We start from the raw sequence: 19971 nt of genomic DNA, 5'->3' as shown, positions 1-19971 counted from the left end.
ATTTAAAAAAATAATTAAACTGCACATTTTCTTCAAAATACAAAAACATCACTTTCTGCCCTGTAGCAGGTAAATTTTATGTTAAAAATATGCCTCCTTTGCTGGGATACACGCGGGTACGTTTTCTGGGCATTCCGAAAGCATGCACAACTGAAAATTGACGATTTTTGATTTATGACGTTCTTGAAAGGAGTGAGCGACATTAAAAATATCATAATATGGATTTTACAATAAATTCAAGATTATGTACACATCCTAGACATTTTGTTAAAATTGAAAGAAGGGTAATATAAAATAAGAAGAGTCAAAATAATAAAAAGGTGTGCTCATTGCCACAAATATAATACTGAAAAAAAAAAGTATCTGGGTGAATCAAATATGACCTGGATTATTAATTAATTTTTATTGAAATAAGATACAAAAAAATTCAATAATGAATTAGCATATGATAATCTCAGAATAAATCTAGACAAATAAGTTTATAATTAGCTAAATAAGTTTATATTATGCCTGCTTTTTATTATAGCGTCTATAAAAAAAAAACAGTCAGAAATCAAAAAAATTATAGAAAAATGACATGTACAGATATTTACTTTATCTTAATTCGATTTTTTTAAATGAATAATTTCAGGTTGTATTTGTTTCACCCTAGTGTATTTTCGACGGTCAAACAAAATGGTTTAATTATCAAAATGTTATATTTAATTATTTAAAATCATGGACAGCACTTTATATAATGGGTGAATCATATGAAAATTCAGATTAAAAAAAGATGATAATAATTGAAAATTGATTGAATAGAAAAGTTCAATTGAATTGGAATCAAACACAAATATATAATTGTAACTTATAAAAATTACACCGTGTTAAATAGTCACAATTTAAAATAAAGAGTAATTTTTCTTGTTATAATGAGGGAAAATCACAAGAACAAGAATAAAAAAAGGAAATTGCAACACCGAATGCTTTATTAAAGCGATATAATAATCTATTATGCCCGGTTTTTGCACCAAATTACATTGAAACATTCAAGGACCCTCGTTAGGCACGATCATTACTTAGAAATAAATACAATGAATTACAATTCTTTTAAAGTATCTATCCACATATAGCAAAAGTATACAGGCATCCTTAAAATAAGCCTTTATATGCAAAAATATTTTAAAAGCAATTTGCTTTATATACAAAGCTAGTATATGCCGAATTGCATGCAAGTATTTTTCTCTATGTAATCCTATCCTCAAATAATTTTTGTAAAACACCCCATACTAATATCAATAATTCTCACGCTCATACGAGTCGTCACTACGAGTCGTTGAGAATTATCATAGTTTGCAAATAGTAGACATTTCATGTTTATAAGAGTAGGGTACTATATAATTGGCTGAGTGTACAAAGGGGAATTAATATTACGTACATTATTTTACTCCTAGAATTTTAAGATAAGACTTGGCAGTTTTTTTTTTACGGGATACTAGAATATTTGATATTATTTTGAAATCTAGTGAACATATTTGGGTGATTTGCGATATTGAATCATAGAACACTATCGCTTAATTGAAACACCCAATGGGTGAATTTATAGAGACTTTTCACACACTAAAATTAGTCACCAAGGCTAGCTTTTATTGAACATAAATGAGGGTTGCAAATCAAACATTAGATGTTACAAATACATACATATATGTTTTCCAAGTCATGCAGACTTCAATAACTTCGATACAATAATACTTTAACACGTTAATATGCAAAACTTGTTAGATTATGCATGAAAGTACATAGCAATACTGCCATCTATGGGAAAGTAGAAATATTACAAACTGTCAACTGATGTAGCTATTTTTAAATACTTTTATTTCGACAGTGTAATTTTTTATGCTTAGTTTTATTTACACTTAAGATTGATATAAGTGTATAGTTAAAAATTTTATGTCCGCCTCCGTAGTGTAACGGTCAACACGCTCGGCTACCGTTCTGGAGGTCCCGGGTTCGATTCCCAAGGGGGGTAAAATAAATATAAGTGATTTTTTCACTGTAATATTTATTCAATATTACCATGGACTGGTACCTGAAGCGGAGGGCTGATCACCTTTCCTTCATGTGTAAAACGATCAAGATAACACTGCGTTTATATGACACAGTGCCCTATGCACCATTGGGGTGCGGGTTTTAAAAAGGTTTTAAAGGTTATAAGGGTTTTAGAAAAAAAACATTTTATATTAAATTTCAACCTTCACTACTTTTCATATACCAAGGATTTGTTATTCTATTCAAAGATGGAGGAGATGAATAGTATTTTTTTCTATACATAGATGTCACCCCAAAGCATCTTCATATTTGTATCTCGTGGTTTTGCAAAGTTTCACGCGTGAACACATTAAAGTACTTATTTTAGCGCCACATTCGAGTGATTTTAATATTTCTATGACTTTTTGTGTGTGAAAAGTTTAATGAACACAATCGCTCTTATCAAAAAACTTAGAGTATCTACTCTATTTGGACAGCCGATCTCGGCTGTCCAAATTTAAAACACAGTAAGGGACATTTTTTTGTAGAACATTTTTTTTTTTTTTGGACTAAGTAGAGTCTACTTAGTCCATAAATGCAAAAAAAACGTACTACAAAAAAAAATGTCCCTTACTGTGTTTTAAATTTGGGCAGCCGAGATGGTTTTCTAGTTTATTGGAATAACAGTAATTTACTATGGTCGTTTATGATGGATTTGTGACATCTGTGACAACATAAAACTGTATGAAAGGTATTATTATGCATAACGCCACCAAACAATAGCCCCTAAATGAAAAATAACAGAAAATAAAACACATATTGTTAACGATAACGTAAATAAACGGAAAAAATTGTGACAAGACAAATTCACAAATACGCAGTACAGACGTAATAATTGAAGTACGGAAAATTAAATCAATATTCAATAACAAATAAATAAAATAACACAATTAAACTTATGTCCTTAGCCTTACTTACTAAGGAAATAGTTGAATATTTAATAAAAGCAATAATTAAAATCACAAAAAAATTTAAATGAATTTTTTTACATAGCAATATGTATTCAAAAAAATAAAAATAATGAAGAACTGTTTCATTAAGAAATTTCTCTTCATAAAAATTATAAATTAAAAAGACCCATCTAATTTAAACTTGCAAAATACCTAGACTAAATGTGGTCCATAGGTGTTTCAGTGTTTTTCAAGTATTTTCACTTCTCTAAGCAAGTAATGGATAGTCGTATAGTCAATCAATAAAAATTAAAAAGAAATCCAAAAATATATGGATTATTAATATTTTTTTTAGTTTGCTTAATATAATTTTAAAATAATTAAAAATTAAAAAAGAAACTACTTAAGCTTAAATTAACGTTACAAATTTAAACATAAAATGAATAAACAATATATTATTAAAAGTTTATCTTTTGCTTAAGAATATTTTTGGGTATGTACGTTTAGTTTATAGTTGTTGCGGTTTGTGAATGGTGCGGTTTAGAACAGGTAGGCGCGCCGCTTGATCTCATTGCGCCTCCACTGCGGAAGGCGGTAGAACTCCACGCGCCCGCACTGGAGGATGGACTCGAATTCTACATCCGAGAGATGGCGCTGTGGAAAGAAACCAAGTTTTAAAACATTATAACCTTTAAATAATTTTGATTGAAATCTCTGACTTATTTATAATGCTGACAAAACTAAAATACTTAATTATTTATTTTATTATTTTAGTATTGTTTGTTTTAATCATTGTCACCGTGATCCGAGACGTTCTTCCCGAATCATTTTCAATATATTCTAAACTCTCAATGCTGAAAGACGATAAATCGGGATGGTGCTAGGAAGAAGAGAAGAAATCAATTTGATATCAACAAACAAATTTGACATTCAACACATAAATGCGACACTCAACAGATAAACATGACACTAGGACGATGCGAGCTGACCATAACAGTCTACAAAGACCATAAGTCGGGCTAGAACCAGGAAGAAGAGAAGAAATACATTAGACATACAACAAATAAATTTGACATTGTGAGAGATAACGTGATTCGAAGACATGGCCTAGGTGACGTTGTATATGATAGAAGGACCTACAGCCTGAGGACGATGAGAGCTGACCCCAGCAGTCTACAAAGACGATAAGTTGGGATATAGCCAGGAGGAAGAGAATAAATGAATTTGACATTCTACAAATAGACATTCAACACAAACTTGACATTCAACACGTTAGTATTTCGGCTCAACACAGGCTAATGGCTAAAGAGCCGTAATACATATAGTAAATGTATCTATGAAACAAATATGTATCTATGAATGTATCTATGTATCTATGAAATAAATAAATAAAAATGTGACATTCAACAGATAAACTTGACATTAGCTGACCACAACAGTCTACAAAGACGATGTAGGCGTCTAGCTACATCTAGTGGCAGCGCCGACAAACACGAATCAAGACGGAGATTTCCAAGCGGAATCAACGGTCGCGGCGAGCCGAGGACAAAAGGACGAGTATCGCTTACACCGTTGTCCACAGTTGACGTTTTTATCTAGATTCACATTTTTGCTTCTTTAATTCATAAATTTATAATATTAAGTATTTTTAGTAATTATCATAACTTTAGTGTACGCGCTTATAGAAAATAAACAACAACCGGTGAGTAAAAACAACATTCTTTAAATTATCCTGGCTTACCCTCTTAATACCAAAAACGTGATCCTTTCACGTGATCACAAAACACGCCAACATGGCCCCAAAACTCAAACAATAGCAACACGCTATAAATAGCGACCCCAACGTAGCGAACCACTACACATAAGGTGGCTATAACGATAAGTTGGGATATAGCCAGAAGGAAGAGAATAAATGAATCAGACTGACCTCTAGGTTCAACCTGTCGACGTCGTGCGGCAGGCGGTAGTTGGAGATGAGCAGCAGGTGGTGCGGGTAGATCTTGGCGGGCTCGTGCAGCAGGTGCGAGTGCGCCATGTTGGGCAGCGAGCGCCGCACGCCCGTCTGCACGCCGCTGCGGTGGGCCGCCAGCGGGGGGCCCGCGCGCAGGATGCCCACGAACGTGGACGACACGGGGATGTCAGCCGCGGTCTGCGCAACATTACACACTGTCTGGTTACATCGCATACACTAGTGTGTGTGTGTGTGTGCATTACGCACTAAACCGGTTAATAGTGAGACAAGTGGAGTCTGAGCCATAGGAAAGTCATTTACTGTGTAAAAACTATATTAGGTTTAAGTTTTGTACTATAGAACGGGGCTACTTGAACTTTGATGTGTTACTTGAGCCCAGTACAAAAAAAATCTGTGGTCTACAATAACGAACGTATGGACATGATTCATTGTTTCCCTGACAGGTGACACTTATTGTCACGATACTTCGATCGATACCACGATCTAAATATTTTAAACAAGTAACACATCAAAATTCAAGTAGCCACGTTCTACGGTACTAATATTTCTTGGTGGAACTGCATTTTATATAAATTTACTAGAATAAAATAACAACTACGTAGTTTTTTCCACATGAATTTTATTTGACCGGCAACCGGATTTTGTCGTAACCGACATCATCAGACTGGTCCAGGCCAGGTGGTTGACTAGTCTGATGATGTCGGTTACGACGAAACCCGTCTGCTAGTCGAATAAAATTTATATGGAAAAAATTATATAGTTGTTATTTTATTCAATAAAAACTATAGTAAAATAGACGTACCTTGAGATTACAATAAAACAGTAAAGCTGCAGTTAAAGCTGTCGATTTCACTAATAAGGGGATAGAATATGAAATTTTCCATGGATTTTCAAAAGAAAATCACTTGAAATTGACATTTTTATGTTAAATATCATCTTTGTACATATTAACACATTTTAGCCCGGGAATTATTGCGAAATATGACATGCGTCACAGCCGAAGTAGAGAAAATTAAATTATATTAAGATTTAAATTTTTTTATTACATATTTTTTTCAAAAGAGAAATATTTGTGTTTTTATTATTTACACAAATATTTCAATTTCACACTATTTCTGTGAGCCTTCGCGGCTCATTATTTGAAATAGGTATCAAATTTTGGTAGAGTGGGTTCGAACCGAGATACTCTGACTTAAGAGTCCGCGACACTAACCACGGGACCACAATCCGACACTGCTGTTTTGTTAACTCCTTGAAAACCCATCTGATGATTTTGATAAAAAGTAAAATATACTTCAACATTAAAAAAAAAAATACAGAACAGAAGAACATATTTCAAACAATAATATAGTGTTTTAGACAAAGGTTGGCAATCTGAATGCATTAAAATTCAAAACGTCGAAACTAGACATTTATTAAATGTACAAAGATGATGTTAATCATAAAAATCCCTGATCCGTTTTGACTGTGACTGCCAATCAACACAAAAAAATAAAGCCACTTGAGATCTATCCAAGCTCCTTTGCCTAACCGTCAAAATATTTGATTATTTTTATATGATAGTGTTTTAGTATTATTCAGTGTTGATGAAGAAGCCGTTAGCTTCGAAACCGGTAGACATTATAATTAACACGTTGTCGGCGGGACACGGCGTTTGCCGTTTTTCGCGGACTGTAGATCAACTGCGGGACACGGCAAATGCTGTTTTTTGTCGACTGTCGGTTATCGGCGGGAAACGGCAATATACAGGTTTGTTATCAGCGTGAAATAAAATGCGTTGAAGGGTAATCTGCTACCTGGGTGCTCTAGGCGACAGTCTGTTGACGTTATTTGAAATGCCTTGTCCGGATTGGCTAGTGTGTCGCTTGTAAAGGCATCGCCAGAAATCTAGAGTTTTTATGCGATCTCAATCTCCAGTTTAGTTTGAGTCATTTCACGTATTGGACTATTTTTCATACTGCTCGCACTGTTTTGTTTACTGTTTGGTATTTTATTTTTGAATATATTAGCATTGTATAGGGAATGATACCTCAGAGGGGAAGAATATTTTTTAGAGTTTACAATGCTTCTAAAATTGTGAAATACGGAATACTTAATTAAAAATTATGATTATAATTTATTTTTGACGATCAAATGTCATATATGATTTCTTTGAAAATTTCAATCGAAAATATTATTTGGTTTAGAAATTGTGTCAATTTTAAGAAAGCGATATATTTTTGCGCTAATCGCGAAAAACGTCTGCTATAGGCTACAGTTTTTTGTTCGAAGTGCCCGACTACAATGTGTTAAGTTATGATAAAATATTTATAGTGATTTTAAAACAAAGTTACATTTTAATTATGAAAATGTCTATTTGAACTAATTTTCATTGGAAAATTCCTAGAAAACGTCATGTTATATTCCCATACCAGTGCAATTGGCAGCTTTGATTGTAGCTTTACTACTTTATTGTAATCTCAAAAGGTTGATTTTACTGTTGTTTAAATACTGTAAATGACTTTCCTTATAAACAATTTTAATACACATAATAACCTTGTATATACATTTAAATAATTTTGTGAATATAGACACAAATTAACATCCATACATACATAGCATGCTATGCAGTGATTTTTTTCTTCTATTTACATCTGCAAGCTTTTACGTGACGATATATACATCAAGCACTTAGACATACATACATATACAGTCGAACTACACATTTTCTCAAAAGACGATTCACTACAAATTGTTTTGGCTATTTTAAGATTCAAAATTTTCAATTCATCCTTAAAAAAAGCGATATATAGCTGTGTCACCTAATTCTAAGTCAATATCGAAAGCAAAAGTGCAGAAAGGTTTTTTTTATTTAAAATTTCCTGTACTTATAATACCAACACGTTGAACAGACATACTACAATGTAATGCATATTATAGTCTTATGTTATTATTTTATATGATTTTTATGGTGATGGCCTAGCGCTATGTGAACTATTAACATATAAAGGTGTTTCTTATTGCTCCCGCAATAAATAAATGGTGCCTGCTGTGTGGCATGTTGCGCCATCTTGTTGAAACTACAGCTCTGTACATCAATGCCATTCAACTGAGGTACGAAGAAGTCAGTAATCATGGTTCTGTAGCGCTCTCCATTGACCGTAACATTCTGGCCGGCATCGTCTTGTAAAAAATATGTACCAATGATTCCACCTGCCCATAAAGCCCACCAAACAGTGACTTTTAATGGATGTAAGGGCGTCTCGACATAGGCTTCTGGGTTTTCTCCACTCCAAATTCAACAATTCTGCTTATTGACATAGCCATTACACCAAAATTGTGTACAAAATTTTGAATAAAAAAAGAGGATCAAGCTGAATATTGTTTTCGGCCCATTCACCGAATCTACGACGCGCATAATGAGCAGTCAGCCTATTCATGGTGAAATGGAAAATGTACCGACTAAAAATCATCTGTCAACTGTCAAATTGACAGTCTATAGAAATACAGTTGATTTGATTTGATTTGACAGAAATACACAAATGTGACAGTTGAGACTTGATTTGTAGTCAGTATGTTTTGCCAATGGAGAGCATTACAGATCCATGATTTCATCCCCGAAAAAAAACTGTCGACACATATATATGAGCTACCCATAAGACAAATTATTTTTCTTGCAAATGCGCGTAAATTTGAATATTATATATGAGGATGATTGAGGGCGGGAAAAATAGCTCAGTGGGCCGATGGTTGCCAATATATAGGCTTGCCAGACGTCTGTCCTCCCGGTTTTTTAAGACAAAATCCCGGTGTCCCTGTTGGTTTACTTCACGTCCCGGTAAAAATTAAATTTGATTATACATATATGACAAAAAAAAAGTCTGAAAATAATCAACAACCCTACCTTCGGGTTATTATCCAAAAAGTAGGTGAAAAATCCTCGGTTTTTTTTCTTCATAATATTTCTCAATAACAATACTTATGTTACGGCGCAATAATTCTAGCAACATGAACTATGACCCTGTGCGCCCGCTAGGGGCAGGGCGGGGTGTACGCGGGGAATGTTTACGTTATCCCTTATGAGATTGAGGCAGGGAAGACTGCACACACTTGTCATTGTACTGTCATGGCGACCTGTTGAATAAACCGATTGCATCCTAATTACGAGTTATTATTCCCTATACCCGAGCCCCTTAATACTTATTTATTTACAATGTACCAGACAATTTTTTTATTCATATTTTATTCAACAATATACCTATTCATGGCCCTTTGCAAGTCAGAGGTTCTCAGCATAAGATGTAGCCGGATTTTTCTGTTGTTGACATTTTATTGAATATTTTTACAAATATATTTTGTATTGAATGTAATATATCGATCAACATAATCTCGACATATTCTGCACTGCAAAAATAGGTAGCCAGTGATATTAACCTCGAAATGCTAAACGTGCTGTATGATGTATTCATATGCGTAGAGCGAGTAGGAACAATTTGACGTATCACAAACGTTTCTGCGGTTGCGGGTAAACTTTTTAGTACCTGAACGTATGGGATATGGCTTGTTGGACGTATTACATACGTTCGTATGGGTAGGGCAGTTAACTGTGAAGGATTATTTAGGATAATTACTTCCGTCATTTATTTCACTGTACGGTACGCTTGGGGCATTTCCAGTGTCCCGTTTGGACATCTGGCAAGCCTGCTCATATCGCTCACTCCTTTCAAGAACGTCATAAATCAAACAACTTGATTTTTCAGGAGAACATTTTTTAAGTTTAAAAATATAAAACAATGTATTAAAAATAAATATAAAGCCACTCATTGAACTTTTTACTGTGCAACAGATCTTTTTAAGTAAAACCTGAAGGTTTTTACTCCATTTGCAAAATATTAAGTATATATAAAAATATAATTAAACAATACCTTTTCTTAAAAATGCAAAAACAACACTTTCTGCCCTGTAGCGGGTAAATATTAAGTTAAAAATATGCCTTTTTGCTGGGATATAGTACATTTTCTGGGCATTCCAAAAAAACACGCACAACTGAAAATTGACGATTTTTTATTTATGACGTTCTTGAAAGGAGTGAGCGATATCAGAAATCTGGCAAGCCTGCTCATATATGGTCTAAAATAATTGTTGCCACATCTCCCCAACATGTGTAATTCACAAACAATAACGTCTTCGGTTAGCACACAAAACGTGGTACCTAATCTACTGACTACGGAGATTAGTTAATGGTAGTGTTAGTGGAGTAGTGGTCATGCAACCGTAGTGACTATCTATTTACACACAAAGAATGAAGAGTCATATCTTACCATTGCGCTTCTGTCCACATCCGTGATGGATCCTCCAGATACTGCGGCCGCATTAAGGAAAGCAAAGCAAGTTTATAAATAAATATATTTATGTACACAAGTGATACAATATAATAATTAAAATCAACCAAAATAGATGTCACATTCACTAGTAAAAAAAAAAAAACAGTTTCACTCGATAAATCCCACTGTGGAACCCTGGATATCCGAACTAATTGGAACTGCTTTAAATTTGAGGCATTGTCTTGTCCTGTCTGTTTTATTTTTCAAACCCTTGTCCGCGCCCGATGGTGCATAGGGCACTGCATCATATATATAAACGCGGTGTTATCGTAATCACTAACACATGAAGGAAAGGTGATCAGCCCTCCGCTTCATGTACCAGTCCAGGGTAATATTAAATAAATTTTAAAGTGTAAAAATCACTTATATTTATTTGACCTCCCCCTGAGAATCAAAACCAGGACCTTCAGTATGGTAGCCATTACACTACGGAGGCGGATAATAATAATAAAACCCTTATCCGCACCCAAATGGTGCATAGGGCACTGTGTCATATAAACGCAATGTTATCTTGATATTGGGTAATATTGAATAAATATAAGAGTGAAAAAATCACGTATATTTATTTGACCCCCCCTGGGAATCAAACCCGGGACCTCAAGAACGGTAGCCGAGCGAGCTGACTATCATACTACGGAGGCAGACAAATGTTGAAAAATGTCACATTCACTAGTTAAAAAAATCAGTTTCACTCGGTAAATACTCTGTACAGTGGAACCCTAAAAATTCGAAATACTTGGAACTGCTTTTAGTTTGAGGAATTGTCTATTTTATTATCTAGAACTAGAATTAATTTTTTGGTAATGTATCCAAAATAAAACATAATTATTGGATCGAATTCCACTTTTGTTTTACTATATACAATGATATATCGCGGGTGTACTGGCAAAAATCGTTAACTCGAAAATATACAATTTTGACTTAAAGATGTATATTATAAAATGCAACATTCTATAAACTGGCTTAATAAATTAGATAGTTTGAAATGTCATATTAATGTGATTTTAAAAGTAAATTCAAATTTTAGTTAAATAGCGGGTATTTTTTTCAGGCTAAAAGCTTTATATAACAGGGATTATTCATTAATTGATTCGGCAGTCACTTTGTGGTAAAATCTATCCATTTTTAATTAATGTTTTACTTAGTAAATACCACTATTTCTTAAAATCTACTGTGACACGTGATTCGACGCATTCCGCATCATTTTCAAACACCGTATACGGTATTTACTAAGTAAAAGATTAATTAAAAAAGGGATTATTCAAACAGGGATTTTAGAGTAAATATTTTTTGCCAGTATCCCGACGATATAATATGATGCGTTTCGTCTTATCAAGACATTATCAATTGAATATCGAAACGCATCACATTATATTTGTGTCGCTTACTTTAAAAATCCGCCAAATCCAATTTTATAAGATTTAAAAATATATACTCTATCGGAATGCCAATTATGGGTTTTTATTGTTTAAAGTATTTATAAAAGTATTTATAGAAGACCGAGAAAAACATGGCACGATCAGGTATGCCAAATACTTGAAAGTGGTCAGGTTAGGAGTCGTAACAATCGGCGGGTATGTATGAGGAGATGCATGAACGTGGAAGAGGCGAAGAATGTTTGCAAGGACAGAGTGGTGTGGCGCTCTATTCTCTCTGCCTACCCCTGCGGGGAAGCGGCGTGATGGTTAGTTAGTTAGTTAGTTAAGTATTTATATACTTGAAAACCCTGCCAAAAATAGTTTAAAACAGCGTTGTATTTCAAATTTCGCTATATTCATGGAACTGTCGGCCCATATCGGCCAATCAGAGAGCGGGGATAAGTAAAAAATTAAGATGACGTCATTATCGGTTTGTGTATCGTGTTTTTTTTAAATACTGAAAAAAATTATAAAAAAACGGAAAATTCTCTATTTCATAATATTTTATCTGAAGATCTTTGAAACATACATGTTACCCGGAGAATTTTTAGTAAAATCGACTTACATGGATCTGGCGGATTTCGAAAGTAGGCGACACATATCGCTCACTCCTTTCAAGAACGTCATAAATCAAAAATCGTCAATTTTCAGATGTGCGTGTTTTCGGAATGCCCAGGAAATGTACTATATCCCAGCGAAAACGGCATATTTTAAACTTATTATTTACCCGCTACAGGGCAAAAAGTGTTGTTTTTGCATTTTGAAAGAAAAGGTACAGTTTAATTATTTTTTTTTCAATACTTAATATTTTTCAAATGGAGAAAAAACCTTCAGGTTTTACCTAAAAAGATCTGTTACACAGTAAAAAGTTCAATAAGTGGCTTGATATTTATTTTTAATACATTGTGTTATATTTTTAAACTTTAAAAACGTTCTTCTGAAAAATCAAGTTTTTTGATTTATGACGTTCTTGAAAGGAGTGAGCGATATCATTGTACAAGTAAATATTTAAACAAAAGTGGAATTCGATAATTCAATAATTTTGTTTCAGTTTGGATACATTATCAAAATATTTAAAATGGAATTCTTCAAACTAACTGCGTTTACATTAAATAAACGAGAATTAGATTTAAATTCTCTGTACAGTGCCCTAATAGTACATTTACAGTTATGGCTGTTACAGCAGTCAAATTCGTACGTCTTATTTGAGTAAAGATAGCTTCAGCCGTCAGCCAAACAACACTTTTATTTGATTAAAAACTTAAGCTATTGCGTGATGTGATAAAATATTGTATCTAGGTGTAAAATATCCTAGTATGTGATGTTTAAATGATAAATAAAAAATATATTCTAACCCCTTATCCGCACCCCAATGGTGCATAGGGCACTGCATCATATAGAAGCAGTGTTATCTTGATTGTTAAATACACGAAGGAAAGGTGATCAGCCTTCCGCTTCAGGTACCAGTCCAGGGTCATATTAAATAAATATTAGACTGAAAAATCACTAATATTTATTTTGACCCTCTTGGGAATCGAACCCGGGACCTCCAGCATGGTAGCCTAGCGCGCTAACCACTACACTATGGAGGCGGACAAACCAAAAAATATATACAAAACCAAAAAATATATAAAAAATATATATAAAACCAAAAAATATATGTCCGCCTCCAAAAAATATATACATTAAAAATATCATAATGTGCCCATGCATGACACTCATTAACGTGTCTTTAGGTGTATGAAAATATTTTAAACAATATATTTTAATGTAACAGGGTTTTAAATATCATATTGAAAAATATTATTTCATTATTTTATTATTATTTAATATTGATCTGATTAGGAATTGAACCCATTCACATTTAATATCATCTAATCACTGCTACAAAAAAAAGGATTATTTTTAAATTAAGTTTCACTTGTTAAATACCACAATCTCTTAAAATCTATTCGGCTGTACAAACTAAAAACACAGTAAGGGACTTTTTTTTTGTAGTACTTTTTTTCTTCATTTTTGGACTAAGTAGAATCTACTTAGTCCAAAAATGCAAAAAAAAACCTACTACAAAAAAACGTCCCTTACTGTGTTTTGAGTTTGGACAGCCGTATTGCGATACGTGTTTTAATGCATTCCGCATCATTTTCAAACACCGTCTGATGTTGCGGAATGCATCGAAACACGTGTCATAATAGATTTAAAGAAATAGTGGTATTTACCAAGTAAATAATAAAATGATAACACCCTTATCCGCACCCCAATGGTGCATAGGGCACTGCGTCATATAAACGCAGTGTTATCTTGATCGTTTACACATGAAGGAAAGGTGATCAGCCCTCCGCTTCAGGTACCAGTCCAGGGTAATAATATTAAATAAATATTACAGTAAAAAATCACTTATACATTATTCTACCCCCCTTGGGAATCGTACCCGGCACATCCAGAACGGTAGCCGAGCGTGCTGACCATTACACTACGGAGGCGGACACTCAAGTAAAACTTAACAAAGTAAAACTCAAATTAAAAAATGGATAGTTATTATAAAAAAAGTGACTGACGAATCAATTAATGTAACAAAGTATAAATTGACAAATAGTGACAATTTTTAAATAAATACATTTTTGAAAGGAAAAGGTAAAACCACATACAATATCTAAGCATAAGTTACAGAAAAAACTGAAATAAATAAGGCAATTTCTTTTAAATATTAAGAGTAACAAATATTATTTACAATTATTTAAATTCTTATAATAAGGTGCTATGAATAATCCAATAAATTAATTATTAATTGTGCGGAGAGAGATATCATAAATATAAATATATTATAATAGAAAAATTGTGTAAGTAAGCACAGCAAAAATATATAAAAATATATGTACAAATCTAAAAACTTATACTCCCTGTATTTCAAAAATAAACTTGCACCCTAAAAATGTTTTAACTTGCAATAATTATTATCATAAAACCCTTATCGGTACTTGAATAATAATCGCAAAGCAGCAATTGAAGATACATATTTAAAAAATAGATATATATGTGTTTTTATTATTTACAAAATTACTTCAATTTCATACTATTTCTGTGAGCCTAAGCGGCTCATTATCAGAAATATGTATCAAATTGTGGTAGAGTGGGTTCAAACCCTGAAACTCTGACTCAAGAGTCCGCGACACTAACCACGGGACCACAACCCGAAACGTGGATAAAAAAGAATATGGCAGTCTGGATAGGCTGATTTAAGTGGTTATTTTTAACATTAACCAATCTACCCATGATTGACAACCACACAACTCAAATTTTTAGTCAGAACTCATATATCGCTCACTCCTTTTAAGGACGTCATAAATAAAAAATCGCCAATTTTCAGTTGTGCATGTTTTCGGAATGCCCAGAAAATGTACTATATCCCATCAAAAGAGGCATATTTTTATCTTAATATTTACCCGCTACAGGGCAGAAAGTGTTGTTTTTGCATTATGAAGAAAAGGTATTGTTTAATTATTTTTTTAAATATACTAAATATTTTTCAAATGGAGCAAAAACCTTCAGGTTTTACCTTAAAAGATCTGTTGCACAGTAAAAAGTTCAGTAAGTAGCTTGATATTAATTTTTAATACATTGTATTATATTTTTAAACTTTAAAAACGTTCTCCTGAAAAATCAAGTTTTTTGATTTATGACGTTCTTGAAAGGAGTGATCGATATATGTGATATAATTCATAAGTTGTTTCATATGCGAAATAAGTTTAAAATCAATTAAAAAAATTATAACTGTGGTTTATATGAGAGTGACATCTATCAATGGAATACTTTTTGTTTAATACTTAAAAAAATAGTCGTCCGAAGCACTTTTTAAAATACATAAAAATTCTAGTTTAGTTCTAAAGTTGTTCAACGGAATACTTGTTAGAGCTAGTTATATTATGTTTAGTCATTAATTTATACGGGCTTCATGCCTTCAAATAATAATGAAAACTTGTTAATGTGAAAGTAACAGACGCAATGTATTATTTTTATTATTGGGATAGGGTTACGGAAGTAGTGAGAGAGGATGGAACGGATTGGTAAACTCACTATCGGACTTCCCGCTGCTGAACTCGGTGCTGTGAGTCTTGTCGCCAAGGCCGCTAAACGAGAAATCTCCCTGGAATTATATAAATTTAAAAAATTAAAATTTTCAATAGCTGACAAGTAAATATATTCTAGAAGAACATTGAAAATTCCCGATGAATCGAAGTGTTTTATAACTGCCAAGAATTATGTTTCGTAGGCGTAATTTTGATACTGAAAATTTTACCGGAAAAAAAGGTATTGCTTGCGCCTTAGGATAGAGACTGACCGGGGCATTTTGTCGTAACATAACATCGTAACATCGCTCGCAGCGAGCATCACTGAGCAACCGAAACTATGGATGGAGCGCTCGGCTCGGTGCCCTGACTGCTTGAATGCTCGCATAGTAACGTGTTACGTTACGACGAAATGCTTTGGTCAGTCTCCACCTTTATGGTGCATAATTTGTGGATTTAAGGAGACACATAATTTGTTTTCTTACGATATATCCAAATAAATATCTTCTTACCCTTATCCGCACCCAACGGTGCATAGGGCACTGTATCCTATTGACGCAGTGTCATCTTGATCGTTACATAAATGAAGGCAAGGTTATCTTAATTGTTACTGCCGCGCTTCAGGGACCAGTCCAGGGCAATATAAAATAAATATTGGAGTATAAAATCACCAATATTTATTTTCTCTCTCCCCGGGGAATTAAACCTGGGACCTCCAGGATGGAAGCCAAATGTGCTAAACACTACACTGTGGAGGCGGACTTCGAGTTAAGCTTAGATTATGATGTTCTCTGCGTTAATCTAATATATAATTTAAAAAATATATATTTAATAAGTATAATAAAAATCAAAATAAATGTAATTTATTTTTTAAATCAACCTTTCTGGTAATAATTTTCAGTATCATAATTCACAGTTGACATGTTATAAAAACAGTTATTTCACAGATTGGAATAGCGATGGACAGTTTTTGATTCTTTAAATTTACAATTTTAAGTTATTTTTATAAATCAACATACTTGTGGTTCAAAATGTATTATAAAATATTAAGTATATTTACTTTCATCATTTCTTACAAAAAATATTCATCATTTTTAATGTGTAGGTATATATTTCTTTTTTAAAAATGAGAAAAATTAGTAAAACTCATGGACTTACCAACAGTAAATAATAAATTTGAAATATCATATTTACGCGTTTAAAAGAAAGTATGCAAAACTGTGATACTTAATGGGTGCACATATCGCTCACTCCTTTCAAGAACGTCATAAATCAAAAAACTTGATTTTTCAGGAGAACGTTTTTAAAGTTTAAAAATATAATACAATGTATTAAAAATAAATATCAAGCCACTTATTGAACTTTTTACTGTGCAACAGATCTTTTTAGGTAAAACCTGAATGCTTTTTCTCCATTTAAAAAATATTTAGTATATTTAAAAAAATAATTAAACAATACCTTTTCTTAAAAATGCAAAAACAACACTTTCTGCCCTGTAGCGGGTAAACATTAAGTTGAAAATATGCCGCTTTTGCTGGGATATAGTACATTTTATGGGCATTCCAAAAACATGCACAACTGAAAATTGGCAATTTTTGATTTATGACGTTCTTGAAAGGAGTGAGCGATATATCTTAAAATATGTAGGAAAAAAACTGTTCTTATAATACGGTAAGTAACAAAAACATTGGACCAAAATTTAAGACTAATACAGTAAAGCCTCGATATAACGGACTAATTGACCGGAGAGGGTGTCCGATAAAGCCAGAAGTCCGTTGATAATAGATTTAAAATAATTCAAAAACTTTTTTTTTAAAATATGTACACTGTATTCAGACGTAAATAAACAATAAAAAACACAAACGAAATTTGTTGAAAACACAAAAAAAGTGACGTTGCTGTTCGATATCGACGCGCTTGCTTTCGGTAATCCTGCTTTGGAAAAGGAATCAAGTTTTGTTTGACTTTTGGTGTTTTTAAATATAATTTGAGATTATCATGGCCGCTTAAAATTGTTTACATGCGGCGACACTTGAATTTACACATGTATAATATTAACCGGATCCACGCGGCTCGCATAACTATATGTGTTTTAACAAAACATGCCCCATACGCGGCTGACATAAGCGTTTGTGTTTTTACATTGCTCCAAGTTTCGAACCTCAGTTCAACTTAGAGGGATTTTTTCATGGTGCGGAACTTTGGATACAATAATACGTCAATCCTTGGCCTTATGACATCTGTTGAAATATCTGACTAATAATTTGTAACATCACAAGGATAAATAAAAGAACAGATCCCTGATTTTTCTTGCGGTCGCCATAATCATGCCCTATATCTGTCTCACTCTCGACGCTACGCATCGCCAGTGGGTAAGAGTGACACACGATGTGTGCTTTGATTTATTTATGTTACGATCTAATTTGAATATATTTCAAGAATAATGTGACACACGTGTATTATAGAGTACCAAAAAGCACAATGAATTCTATTGAACGTTTTTGTTTAGGAAAATAAATCGTTTCTTAACTAAATACATGATAAAAGTAATCATTTAAAAAACGGCGGTATCGCCGCGCACCAGCGTCTCTTAGGAACAAAGTTAACGCGGTTAAAAGGTTAACAGGACGTTTAATTTTTTTTCCATTTCACCGGATTTTTGGTCCGTTATATCCGAAGTTCGTTAAATAGAAGTCCATTATATCGAGGCTTTACTGTATACATATATATTTATATAAAAAAAACAACTAAAAGCTGCAGTTTTCATTTTTCCTCTTATTATTAGAAATTGTTAAATTATAAATAATTAATTGACCAGTTCTTCTTCTTCTTCGCTTTATCGACATTTAATGGTGCATAAGGTATCTGGATAGTCATTGCATCACTGACATAAACACTATATCAAAACTGTTCTTTTAAATTTATTATTAAAAACCTAAATCATAATACACTTAGAAAAATAAATAGCAGTATTTACAGTGCAAAAAGTATAAAAATAATTTCATAATATATGATAATTTTTTAATTATAATTTCAATGTCGGGTTACATGCATTCCATGACTGGGGTCAAAATTATAATTATCTATTCAGTTAGTGCAAATATACAGTAAATTTTCAAAAACATAATGTCCCATTTAAAAAAAAAACTAAGGTCATTTAAAAAATAAATTATTCAATTGTGCATTGTTCATGTGCAAAATTTACGACGCATCGTCAAAAACAATGTCATCAAAAATATAAATTAATTTATGAGAGAATATTTGAAAAATAATTTACGTATAACATTTGCGACTAGAATTTTTCAGCCATATTTTAATGTTTAAAAAAAAAAACATGTCTGTTACATCAACTAAATTTCAATAATTTTGCTGGCATCCTAAAACTTGGTAAAAGTTATAACGCAAGGTATCTTAGATATATTCACCTTTACCCGCACCCAATGGTGCATAGGGCACTGTATCATAGTGACGCAGTATCGTCTTGATCGTTTATTGCACAAAGGCAAAGCGATCAGCCCGGCGCTTCTTGTACCAGTCCAGGGTGATATTAAATAAATGAGAGCGAAAATAACCGGTATGTATTTTGACCCCCCGGGAATCGAACCCAGGACCTCTGGCAAGGCTGCCAAATGCACTAGCCACTGCACTATACAGGTAGACAACGAGATTACTTTTTCCCTAGTTAAATTAATTAATAAAAAATTATCCATAATTTTAAACTAATTACCAAAATGCATAAAAATCAACATGATTTTATTTATAATAATATTTATGTTAGTATCAAAATTATAGTGATATTGTTAAAAATATATTTCTGTAATATAAATCTTGAATTTTGTAAGACTACACATAAAAAAATGGTTAAAAATGCATGAAAAATGTCTTAAGTATTGTCATAATGAACACTTGTATTTCGTCTGTATTTTCATACAGCGCATTTATATTATATACACTAGAAACTAATTAGCTATGAAAACAAATTAAATTGGTTGAATGTCATATCGTTTAACTTACTGCAGTACTGGAGGAGAATGTATGGGATCGTCCTCCCAAACCATACCCAGGCTTGGGAACTTGCCTTAAAGATGAAACGACTGCGGAATATATCAAAAACACCAAAATTCCAGATATAGTTTCAGAGAATCAAAACATACAGTGCCAAAATCCGTCAAGAGGCAAAATTTTGAATTTTGA

The 19971-nt window shown here is 32.8% G+C and overlaps 1 protein-coding gene across 14 annotated transcripts in view; it reads right to left on the bottom strand.

The window, feature by feature from the left end:
- Positions 1-3443: 3443 nt before the first annotated feature.
- The window catches only part of Unc-115a (actin binding LIM protein Uncoordinated 115a), a 211033-nt gene continuing 194505 nt past the window's right edge, over positions 3444-19971 (bottom strand). For 7 of the 14 annotated variants that reach the window (XM_088272509.1, XM_088272511.1, XM_088272501.1 and 4 more), the window contains 4 exons: positions 15785-15854; positions 10230-10270; positions 4885-5106; positions 3444-3611 (listed from right to left, as the gene is read on the bottom strand). In XM_088272509.1, coding sequence (XP_088128635.1) covers positions 3498-3611; positions 4885-5106; positions 10230-10270; positions 15785-15854 — 447 coding nt within the window. In that variant the 3' untranslated portion in view covers positions 3444-3497. Of the gene's footprint in view, positions 3612-4884; positions 5107-10229; positions 10271-15784; positions 15855-19791; positions 19872-19971 lie in introns of those variants that run through there. The other 7 variants (XM_088272510.1, XM_088272512.1, XM_088272504.1 and 4 more) reach the window with 3 other exon arrangements.

Source organism: Brachycentrus maculatus, unplaced genomic scaffold (assembly GCF_059751285.1).
Source record: "Brachycentrus maculatus isolate JH-2025_06_01 unplaced genomic scaffold, ASM5975128v1 h1tg000503l, whole genome shotgun sequence".
NCBI lineage: Eukaryota > Metazoa > Arthropoda > Insecta > Trichoptera > Brachycentridae > Brachycentrus > Brachycentrus maculatus.
This window is presented reverse-complemented; position numbering and strand designations above follow the sequence as displayed.